This window comes from Phalacrocorax carbo, chromosome 25, assembly GCF_963921805.1.
Source record: "Phalacrocorax carbo chromosome 25, bPhaCar2.1, whole genome shotgun sequence".
NCBI classification, from domain to species: domain Eukaryota; kingdom Metazoa; phylum Chordata; class Aves; order Suliformes; family Phalacrocoracidae; genus Phalacrocorax; species Phalacrocorax carbo.
This window is the reverse complement of record NC_087537.1, coordinates 6,978,958-6,990,392: the sequence shown is the minus strand read 5'-3', so window position 1 is coordinate 6,990,392 and position 11,435 is coordinate 6,978,958. Positions and strand designations below refer to the sequence as shown.

Sequence of the window (11,435 nt, the reverse complement as noted above, 5' to 3'; positions counted from 1 at the left end):
ACCCTCTAAAACACCTCCATGCCCACCTCTTTTTCACAGCCTCGACTTCCCTCCTTCGTTCATGGCTCTCCATCTCCTCCACCCGCAAGCCGCACAGTGTACTGTGGAATGGGGGAGCGTTGTGGCAGGACACAACAGTTCCTTCCTGCCACTCTTTTCTCCTCACATCTCCTCACATCTCTCTCCTCCTCCTCTGCTCCAGCATGAGTCCTTCCCATAGGCTGCAGTCTTTCAAGGCCAGCTCCATCAGAGGTCCAGTCCACGGCCTGCAGTCCTTCCGGATAAGACTGCCCCGGCATGGGGGTCCTCCAGGGCCCGCAGTTGGTGCCAGGAGCCTGCTTCAGCGTGGGCTCTGCACAGGCCACACTTCCAGCAGGGGATATCCACCTGGTCCAGCGTGGGATCCTCCATGGGCTCCTGGTCCAGCGCGGGATCCTCCATGTGGATGTCTGCTCCACCGTGGTCTCTCCCACAGGTTGCCCAGCAATCTCTGCACCATTGCCTGAAGCACCTCCTCCTCCTCCTCCTCCTCCCTTTCCTCTGGCCTTGGTGTTTGCGGGACTGTTTCTCAAATGGTTTACTCTCTCCATTCCTCATTTCCTGTGTAGGCTTTTGCCCTTTCTCTAAGATGTGTTAGCCAGCATTGCTAACGGGCTCAGCGCTGTGCAGCAGATAGTCCGTGTTGGAGCCGGGTGGAACTGGCTCTGTCAGACATGGCGGTAGCCACTGGATTCTTCTCACAGGGGGCACCCCTGCACCCTTCTCCCCCACCTCCCAAAGCCTTGCCACAGAAACAGGCTGCAGTGGGTCCAAGAGAGTATGAGGCACAGTTAGAGGGGTACGAATTCCAAGAGAGAGGAACCAGTCCAGGCTTCAGTAAGGCACGGATGGAATGCTGAATAAGCTTAGGATAAATGGTATTATTCCTCACGCTTAAAGAGTTTGAATAAGTGCTCTAATATGACAGCTATCTACTGTCCTTGAACTTGAGTTTGAAAGCGGCTCCCATGGGAAGGGCAGTCAGGCCTGGCTGAAGCCTCCCAGCAGCACCACCTGGACATGATCTCAGCAAGGTCAACAAAGGGAGAAGGGTGGCCCTCGGTTACACTGCCTCTAAGCTGGAGCAAAGACAAGGCAGACTAGGGTGGAGGACGCACTTAGGTCCCTTACAAGGTACCTGCAGCCTCTGTCACAAAGAGGGAACTTGCCTGACCTCCCTCATGAAACAGCAGCAGAGTTTCTGCAGTTGGGCCCTGAAGCACATGTCCCTGCCTTCCTAGACACAGGTGCTGTGCCCTCAGATTCAGGTTTCTGTGGGGAGCATGGGACTCCTGGTGCTTCAACACCAAAGGCGTCCTCAGCTGCCTGACTCTCCCTGTGCCACCCAGAAAGTCAGTCCCACGTCTCACAGCAGAGCATCATCTGGACCCTGGTCCCTTCGCTCCAGTAACCACTCGGTGCGAGGTCGTAGGCCCTGCCTCACTCAGCACCAGGCTGAGTGGTGGCATTGGCGTGGACATGAGGAGCCTCTGTCCCGCCCAGTCACCAGCAACACTGCCCCGTCAGGGGATACAATGCCAGGATAACGGCCTGCATAGGCGGGCAGGCTTTCTTGCTCTTTCTCCCCGTACGTAAAGCAAGAAAGGGAGGACGCGAGAGGGCATAAGGGAGTGCATTTTGGTTCTCTGAGCAGCTCTCTGCCAGGCCAAAGGCACCACCATTCAGCTGCAGATGGGCTCCTTCTGGCAAGGGCAACGTGCTACTCTGCAGTTCTCCTGGACGCACCACGGGACAGTCCCCCTGCTGTGACCTGCGCACGTCCCCATGATGAGGCTCACACAAGTACAGGCTGACCGACGTGTGCTCGTGCGTGCCTCCATGGGAGCACGCCAAAATCTGTATGCTCACGTAACGCAAGCCAGGAAAACATAGACTCGTCAAGGTTGGAAAAGACCCCAAAAGATCACCAAGTCCGACCGTCAATCACCAAGTCCACATCCGCAACTGTGGACTCTGCTGAGCAGATGCTGGGGGCTAGATGTGACATGACCTCTCACATGGGAGCCTTTGTGCACCCGGACAAGAAGCATGAGAGCGATGCCCATTTCCTGCAAACTTTGCCACAAACAAGCCCACAGGTATGACCCAGGTGCACATCATCACCTGCCTGCACGGCAGGCCGCCAGCACTTGATCTGAGTCTTCTGCCTGCGCTGACGTGTTTCCATCCTGGAAATCCTCAGGCCTCTCATCCCAGCACTTACAGAAGCCTTCATCTGGGAAAGCACGTGGCGTAAGCCAGGAAATGAAAAGGCAGCAGTGCAGGAAGCCAGGACACAGCCCGTACCATTGGCCGGGATGGTCCGCATTTGACGTGAGCTTGTCAGAAAATTATTACTTCCCCAAAGGGTGCCTCTGGGCCTCAGGCAATGCAGGTCTACTATAAAAGGCAGCCCAACTCTCTGCCCTCTCATCCACTTCTCTCGCCTCCTTCTCCTTGGGAATCAGGTGAGAGTGAAGCCTCGTCTCCTCCTCCTCCTCCTTCAGGATCAGGTCTTTCCTCGATGGGTGCCTCAGCCGATATGGGCTGTCCTAGCCCAGGGCTGGGAACTGATTCTCATGGGAGAGGGAAGGGGAGAGGAGGTCTTCCAGAGAGAGGGGCTGGGACTTAGTTGAGGTGGCTCGTGGCCTTTGGGCTGGGCAGCGCGTGCTGGGCCAGGAGGTGCCTTGGCTCCACTGTGGTTGGGTGCAGTGCTGCCCCTCATGTATCCCTGTGCTCTGCTTCTTCCCCCTGCCCTCTCTCCCAGGTGCACCGCTGGACCAGAGACATGTCCTGCTACGACCAGTGCCAGCCCTGCCAGCCCTGCTCGCCCTGCGGCCCGACCCCGCTGGCCAACAGCTGCAATGAGCCCTGTGTCAGGCAGTGCCAGAACTCCACCGTCATCATCCAGCCCTCCCCCGTGGTGGTGACCCTGCCCGGCCCCATCCTCAGCTCCTTCCCACAGAACACCGTTGTGGGCTCCTCCACCTCCGCTGCTGTTGGCAGCATCCTGAGCTGTGATGGAGTGCCCATCAGCTCCGGGGGCTTTGACCTCTCCTGCATTACCAGCCGCTACTGTGGCAGCAGATGTCGACCCTGCTAAAGCGGCTGGCAACAACTTTGGCCAAGAACTTCCAAGACCTCAGAACATGGTGCTGCTGGACAGGAGACAGAGCTTCAGGGCACTGTATTCACCTCCTCGGGCCACTGTTTTGCTCTTCTAATCCCTTCTCTCTCTTCTTTACCTTTCCTGTCACCGCCTCCCCACACCAGCCTAGCGGGGACCTGTTGGCCTCCCTCCCTCTGCAGGGCGGGCAGATGGACACCCTGCAGGAGCTCCACCGCATCTTAGTGGCTGCCCCTGCTGCTCTCTGTGAACCACCTCCTTTTCTTCTTTGGACTCATTAAAGTTGTGCTGCATCCAAGCTTGGGCCTGCGAGTCCTCCTTCCTTCTGCGGCAGCTCTTCCAGTCTGCTCAGGGAAGAGGTGGAGCAAGGGGAGGGTGGGACTCACCGCAGTAGATTTTGGTTTGTGCCCTTTCCCCTGGAGCTAACAAAGACAACCCTGGCTACTCCACAGCCAATGGCTATCAGCGAGAGCATGTCTCCAAAGGGCGGCAGGAGTGGGGAATGGGAAGACAAGAATGCACACGGACAGCCCACAGCCTCCTCTCCACCTTCCCCTCCACTGCATTACGCCATCTAGAGCCCGTGGCCGGTACACATGGGCACAGGCAGGTGAGATAGCGACCTCCTATAGCCCTTCAGCACCTGGCAGGGCCCAGCTGCTCTCCAGATAGGCAGGCCGGAGGTAATGCACAAGTCAGGATTAGTATCGGCCACACTCCCTGCGAAGCCAACACCCCCACAAGGCCCTCATGGCTTGTTTCAGCTGTCCACCTTCCCTGCGCAAATGCCTTGTGGCGCAAATGACTGTTAATGCTAACATCTAGTTATGCTTTTCAGTTATACTTTGAAAGTTCCTTTTGGACCTTGGCCTTCAGCCGCAGGCAATGCTCTAAATCCTGGCATCCATCCGTGGTCTCCTGGGAGCAGAAAAGGAACTCCTGGAGGCACCGCTTGGCGCACAATAACATCTCGGGCACACAGCGCCCCACGAACCGTGTGAGGTTCCACTCATGCCCTTCCTGCCCTCAGGTCGTGGGCTGACCACGGAGGACCTCACCCCGGAGCCGGTGGATGTACCGTGAAGGACACTGTGACCCCGTAAAGAGCTTGCACTGGAAGAGGTTCCTGGCAGGAACTGCCCTCCTGCGGAGAGAAGCCCACGCTGGAGCAGGTCCTCTGGCAGGAGCTGTGACCCCGTGGGGGACCCACGGTGGAGCAGCCCGTGAAGAAATGCAGCCCGGTGGAAGGACCCACGTTGGAGAATTTTGTGAAGGACCTTCTCCCGTGGGTGGGACCCCACCGTGGAGCAGGGGAGCAGCGTGAAGAGGAAGGAGTGGCAGAGACTATGTGTAACGCAGAGTCCGCAACCCCCCTTCCCATTCAGAGGTGAGGCTCACAGGACGGTAGCTCCCCAGGTTCTCCTTTCTACCCTTTTCAAAGATGGACACACTCTTTCCCTTCTTCCACTCCCCAGGGACTTCACCTGACTGCCATGGCCTTTCGAGACCATGGAGAGTGTCTTGGCAGCTCCACCAGCCAATTCCCTCAGGACTCTGGGATGCATCTCGTCAGGTCCCATAGGCTTGTGGGTGTTCCGGTTCCTCAGGTGGTGGGAGGGGCTTTAGCCCCCTCGTCTCCATCCTGCGGTCCATTGGCTTGAGAGGGTTGAGGAGAGAGGCTACCAGCCAAGACTGAGGCAAGAAAGTTGTTGAGTACCTCAGCTCTCTCCTCGTCTCTTGATACTAGGCAACCATTCTTGTTCAGCAGGGCGGGTGCACTTTCTTTAGCCTTCTTTTTCTGGCTGTCGTACCTGTAGAAGCCCTTTAGTTATTCTTTGCATCCCTTGCCTGTCCCCGCTTCCACTGCTTCCACTGCTTGCGCGGTTCCCTCTTGCTCATTAGTTTGACCAGCATATCTCAGCTCAGCCGTACTGCTCTCTTCCCTTCCTTGCCGGATTTCTTACACCTGGCAACTGAGAGCTCCTGTGCTCTATGGAATGCACCTTCCAAGGTCTGCCGGCACTTCTGTTCCCTTGTCCCTGAGGACCTCTTCCCAGGGGGTCCTGCTGACTAACTCCTTGAAGAGCTGGAAGGCTGCTTTCTGTATGAACCTTCCCACGATCAAAAAATCCCCAAACTTCCACCAACGGCACCAGCGTCTGAGCCAGGTGTTAATCGGGTGAATAATCAGTGAGAACATCCAAGGGCAACGATAGCTAGGGCAGATCCCCTCTTCCTCTGCCACACCATGCAGTGCCCCGTGCGGCCCAGCGGGTGGTTGCACAGATTTGCAAGGCTGAGGTGCCTGGCGCACTGCACATCCCCACCTCCCATCAGAACGAGCACCTCCAGGACAAAAAAGGTTTCTTGCATGGGCCTAAAAGAAGACACAGGTGAGCGACTGACCCTTCCTCCCATGGTACTGTAGAGAGAGCACCGACCAGAAGAGCCCAGGCTCTCTCTCTGCAGCTCACGGCAAGTACAATCCCATCCTGGCGCGCGAGGGAAGAACAGTTCCATGGCAGAAGCTCTCTCACCACCTTCTCTTTTCCCTCGGGCCACCAACCCCAGCCCCTCTCAGAAAGAGGATCTTTGGGTGCAGATCTCTGGGCGCGTAGGGGAAATAGGGCTGCCACGGGAGTGCTGAGGGCCTTTGCCCACAGCTCAGCCTTGCACAGAAGGGCCTCCTGCCAGGCTGCCAAGAGAAGAGAACTGTACTGGGCCCCTTCTCCTAGGTCCCTCCTCCCCTGAAGCCTACCGCTCGTGGAGAACAGCCTTTGGTGCTTGAACCTCAGAAATTTGGGCCTACAAAGACAGCCGAGATCATCTGCACTGACCTGCCTGGGAGACGTTGAGAGGGAACGGGCTGGGAAAGAGAGCCAGTGAGGGGCTGGATGGTTGGGGAAAGAAATGCAAGGTGGAGGGGGTCTGAGGCAGCCAAGGGAGTGGGTGTTTCTTCTCTGTCACCAGTTGTCATGCAGGACTCTTCCTAGCAGTGTCAGAAAGAGCTGAAGAGAGCAGGTGTCGTGGTTTAGCCGGCAGCTCAGCCCCACACAGTCGCTCGCTCACTCCCCCACCGGTAGATGGGGGAGAGAATCAGAAGGGTAACGCTCGTGGGTTGGGATAAGAACAGTGAAATAATTAAAATTAAAAGAAACAACAACAAAAATGCAACGTAAGGAGAACAACGAGAGGCGCGAAACGCGGGGTGGGGGGGAGGGGAAGGGAGAGGGGAGGGGAATGAACCGCCGAAAGAGACCACAAGCGACGCAAGCGCTCACCGCCCGCCGACCCAAAGCCACGCCTCCTCTGAGCCGCAGATTGCCCCCCCTTGCTATACTGGTCATGGTGTCACATGGTATGGAACGAACATGCCATTGGCCAGTCGGGGTCAGCCGCCCCGGCCGTGGCCTTGCCCCTCCCAGCCTCCCGCCGACGCGGCAGAGCGCGGGAAGCTGGAAAGGTTGTCGACACCCCCACCCCCCCACCCCCCACCCCACCCCGGAGGAGAATTAACCCCTTCTCAGCCAAAACCAGCACAGCAGGTCATCAAGAGAGTAGCTCCCATTCACGGCTTTCCTCCCGCGCAGACCGTGGGGACTCCTTGTACATTTGAGGCTACGGCAGGAGGTTTGGTGAGCTGTGCTCTGCCCATGGCTCTAAACCTGCCACTGGTGCCCAGGTACACAAGCACAAAGGCCACCTGACATCACTGCCCACCGTCCTCTGAAGGGAACAACAGTGGGAGGAAGAGACTGCTCCTGATGGCATAGATAGGAAGCAGGAAAAAAAGAAAAGCATGGCAATGTAAAAAGCACACATGGCACTTCTAATTACCATAGTTGTTGCAGAACCAGGGAGACCTTGGCTGGCTTCCAAACACACCCGGCTGATCTCTCACGCTCCCTCCTCCACAGGGCAGAAGGAGATAGTAAGGAGAAAGTCAGGTGAAAGTAAGGTTGTGGGTCAAGGTAAAGACAGGGGGATTACTTACCAAATGCTGCCACCCTTAAAGCAGGCTCGACTTGGGGAAGATTCATTTAACATAGTGCCAATTACAAATAGAGCAGGATGGTGAGAAACAGACCAAAACCCTCTAAAACACCTCCATGCCCACCTCTTTTTCACAGCCTCGACTTCCCTCCTTCGTTCATGGCTCTCCATCTCCTCCACCCGCAAGCCGCACAGTGTACTGTGGAATGGGGGAGCGTTGTGGCAGGACACAACAGTTCCTTCCTGCCACTCTTTTCTCCTCACATTTTTCTCTGCTCCAGCATGAGTCCTTCCCATAGGCTGCAGTCTTTCAAGACCAGCTCCATCATAGGTCCAGTCCACGGCCTGCAGTCCTTCCGGATAAGACTGCCCCGGCATGGGGGTCCTCCAGGGCCCGCAGTTGGTGCCAGGAGCCTGCTTCAGCGTGGGCTCTGCACAGGCCACACTTCCAGCAGGGGATATCCACCTGGTCCAGCGTGGGATCCTCCATGGGCTCCTGGTCCAGCGCGGGATCCTCCATGTGGATGTCTGCTCCACCGTGGTCTCTCCCACAGGTTGCCCAGCAATCTCTGCACCATTGCCTGAAGCACCTCCTCCTCCTCCTCCTCCTCCCTTTCCTCTGGCCTTGGTGTTTGCGGGACTGTTTCTCAAATGGTTTACTCTCTCCATTCCTCATTTCCTGTGTAGGCTTTTGCCCTTTCTCTAAGATGTGTTAGCCAGCATTGCTAACGGGCTCAGCGCTGTGCAGCAGATAGTCCGTGTTGGAGCCGGTTGGAACTGGCTCTGTCAGACATGGCGGTAGCCACTGGATTCTTCTCACAGGGGGCACCCCTGCACCCTTCTTCCCCACCTCCCAAAGCCTTGCCACAGAAACAGGCTGCAGCGGGTCCAAGAGAGTATGAGGCACAGTTAGAGGGGTACGAATTCCAAGAGAGAGGAACCAGTCCAGGCTTCAGTAAGGCACGGATGGAATGCTGAATAAGCTTAAGAGAAATGGTATTATTCCTCACGCTTAAAGAGTTTGAATAAGTGCTCTAATATGACAGCTATCTAATGTCCTTGAACTTGAGTTTGAAAGCGGCTCCCATGGGAAGGGCAGTCAGGCCTGGCTGAAGCCTCCCAGCAGCACCACCTGGACATGATCTCAGCAAGGTCAACAAAGGGAGAAGGGTGGCCCTCGGTTACACTGCCTCTAAGCTGGAGCAAAGACAAGGCAGACTAGGGTGGAGGACGCACTTAGGTCCCTTACAAGGTACCTGCAGCCTCTGTCACAAAGAGGGAACTTGCCTGACCTCCCTCATGAAACAGCAGCAGAGTTTCTGCAGTTGGGCCCTGAAGCACATGTCCCTGCCTTCCTAGACACAGGTGCTGTGCCCTCAGATTCAGGTTTCTGTGGGGAGCATGGGACTCCTGGTGCTTCAACACCAAAGGCGTCCTCAGCTGCCTGACTCTCCCTGTGCCACCCAGAAAGTCAGTCCCACGTCTCACAGCAGAGCATCATCTGGACCCTGGTCCCTTCGCTCCAGTAACCACTCGGTGCGAGGTCGTAGGCCCTGCCTCACTCAGCACCAGGCTGAGTGGTGGCATTGGCGTGGACATGAGGAGCCTCTGTCCCGCCCAGTCACCAGCAACACTGCCCCGTCAGGGGATACAATGCCAGGATAACGGCCTGCATAGGCGGGCAGGCTTTCTTGCTCTTTCTCCCCGTACGTAAAGCAAGAAAGGGAGGACGCGAGAGGGCATAAGGGAGTGCATTTTGGTTCTCTGAGCAGCTCTCTGCCAGGCCAAAGGCACCACCGTTCAGCTGCAGATGGGCTCCTTCTGGCAAGGGCAACGTGCTACTCTGCAGTTCTCCTGGACGCACCACGGGACAGTCCCCCTGCTGTGACCTGCGCACGTCCCCATGATGAGGCTCACACAAGTACAGGCTGACCGACGTGTGCTCGTGCGTGCCTCCATGGGAGCACGCCAAAATCTGTATGCTCACGTAACGCAAGCCAGGAAAACATAGACTCGTCAAGGTTGGAAAAGACCCCAAAAGATCACCAAGTCCGACCGTCAATCACCAAGTCCACATCCGCAACTGTGGACTCTGCTGAGCAGATGCTGGGGGCTAGATGTGACATGACCTCTCACATGGGAGCCTTTGTGCACCCGGACAAGAAGCATGAGAGCGATGCCCATTTCCTGCAAACTTTGCCACAAACAAGCCCACGGGTATGACCCAGGTGCACATCATCACCTGCCTGCACGGCAGGCTGCCAGCACTTGATCCGAGTCTTCTGCCTGTGCTGACGTGTTTCCATCCTGGAAATCCTCAGGCCTCTCATCCCAGCACTTACAGAAGCCTTCATCTGGGAAAGCACGTGGCGTAAGCCAGGAAATGAAAAGGCAGCAGTGCAGGAAGCCAGGACACAGCCCGTACCATTGGCCGGGATGGTCCGCATTTGACGTGAGCTTGTCAGAAAATTATTACTTCCCCAAAGGGTGCCTCTGGGCCTCAGGCAATGCAGGTCTACTATAAAAGGCAGCCCAACTCTCTGCCCTCTCATCCACTTCTCTCGCCTCCTTCTCCTTGGGAATCAGGTGAGAGTGAAGCCTCGTCTCCTCCTCCTCCTCCTTCAGGATCAGGTCTTTCCTCGATGGGTGCCTCAGCCGATATGGGCTGTCCTAGCCCAGGGCTGGGAACTGATTCTCATGGGAGAGGGAAGGGGAGAGGAGGTCTTCCAGAGAGAGGGGCTGGGACTTAGTTGAGGTGGCTCGTGGCCTTTGGGCTGGGCAGCGCGTGCTGGGCCAGGAGGTGCCTTGGCTCCACTGTGGTTGGGTGCAGCGCTGCCCCTCATGTATCCCTGTGCTCTGCTTCTTCCCCCTGCCCTCTCTCCCAGGTGCACCGTTGGACCAGAGACATGTCCTGCTACGACCAGTGCCAGCCCTGCCAGCCCTGCTCGCCCTGCGGCCCGACCCCGCTGGCCAACAGCTGCAATGAGCCCTGTGTCAGGCAGTGCCAGAACTCCATCGTCGTCATCGAGCCCTCCCCCGTGGTGGTGACCCTGCCCGGCCCCATCCTCAGCTCCTTCCCACAGAGCACCGTGGTGGGCTCCTCCACCTCCGCTGCTGTTGGCAGCATCCTGAGCTGTGATGGAGTGCCCATCTCCTCCGGGGGCTTTGACCTCTCCTGCATTACGAACCGCTACTGTGGCAGCAGATGTCGACCCTGCTAAAGCGGCTGGCAACAACTTTGGCCAAGAACTTCCAAGACCTCAGAACATGGTGCTGCTGGACAGGAGACAGAGCTTCAGGGCACTGTATTCACCTCCTCGGGCCACTGTTTTGCTCTTCTAATCCCTTCTCTCTCTTCTTTACCTTTCCTGTCACCGCCTCCCCACACCAGCCTAGCGGGGACCTGTTGGCCTCCCTCCCTCTGCAGGGCGGGCAGATGGACACCCTGCAGGAGCTCCACCGCATCTTAGTGGCTGCCCCTGCTGCTCTCTGTGAACCACCTCCTTTTCTTCTTTGGACTCATTAAAGTTGTGCTGCATCCAAGCTTGGGCCTGCGAGTCCTCCTTCCTTCTGCGGCAGCTCTTCCAGTCTGCTCAGGGAAGAGGTGGAGCAAGGGGAGGGTGGGACTCACCGCAGTAGATTTTGGTTTGTGCCCTTTCCCCTGGAGCTAACAAAGACAACCCTGGCTACTCCACAGCCAATGGCTATCAGCGAGAGCATGGCTCCAAAGGGCGGCAGGAGTGGGGAATGGGAAGACAAGAATGCACACGGACAGCCCACAGCCTCCTCTCCACCTTCCCCTCCACTGCATTACGCCATCTAGAGCCCGTAGCCGGTACACATGGGCACAGGCAGGTGAGATAGCGACCTCCTATAGCCCTTCAGCACCTGGCAGGGCCCAGCTGCTCTCCAGATAGGCAGGCCTGAGGTAATGCACAAGTCAGGATTAGTATTGGCCACACTCCCTGCGAAGCCAACACCCCCACAAGGCCCTCATGGCTTGTTTCAGCTGTCCACCTTCCCTGCGCAAATGCCTTGTGGCGCAAATGACTGTTAATGCTAACATCTAGTTATGCTTTTCAGTTATACTTTGAAAGTTCCTTTTGGACCTTGGCCTTCAGCCGCAGGCAATGCTCTAAATCCTGGCATCCATCCGTGGTCTCCTGGGAGCAGAAAAGGAACTCCTGGAGGCACCGCTTGGCGCACAATAACATCTCGGGCACACAGCGCCCCACGAACCGTGTGAGGTTCCACTCATGCCCTTCCTGCCCTCAGG

The 11,435-nt window shown here is 57.1% G+C and overlaps 1 protein-coding gene and 1 pseudogene across 1 annotated transcript; both read left to right on the top strand.

Moving 5' to 3' along the window:
• Window positions 1-2,304: 2,304 nt before the first annotated feature.
• On the top strand, window positions 2,305-3,142 carry LOC135317397 (feather keratin Cos1-1/Cos1-3/Cos2-1-like; annotated as a pseudogene).
• Window positions 3,143-10,065: 6,923 nt separating this feature from the next.
• Window positions 10,066-10,380, top strand: LOC135317335 (feather keratin Cos1-1/Cos1-3/Cos2-1-like). The gene has a single exon (XM_064473425.1). The coding sequence runs from the start codon at window positions 10,066-10,068 to the stop codon at window positions 10,378-10,380; it is 315 nt and encodes a 104-aa protein (XP_064329495.1).
• Window positions 10,381-11,435: the final 1,055 nt, after the last annotated feature.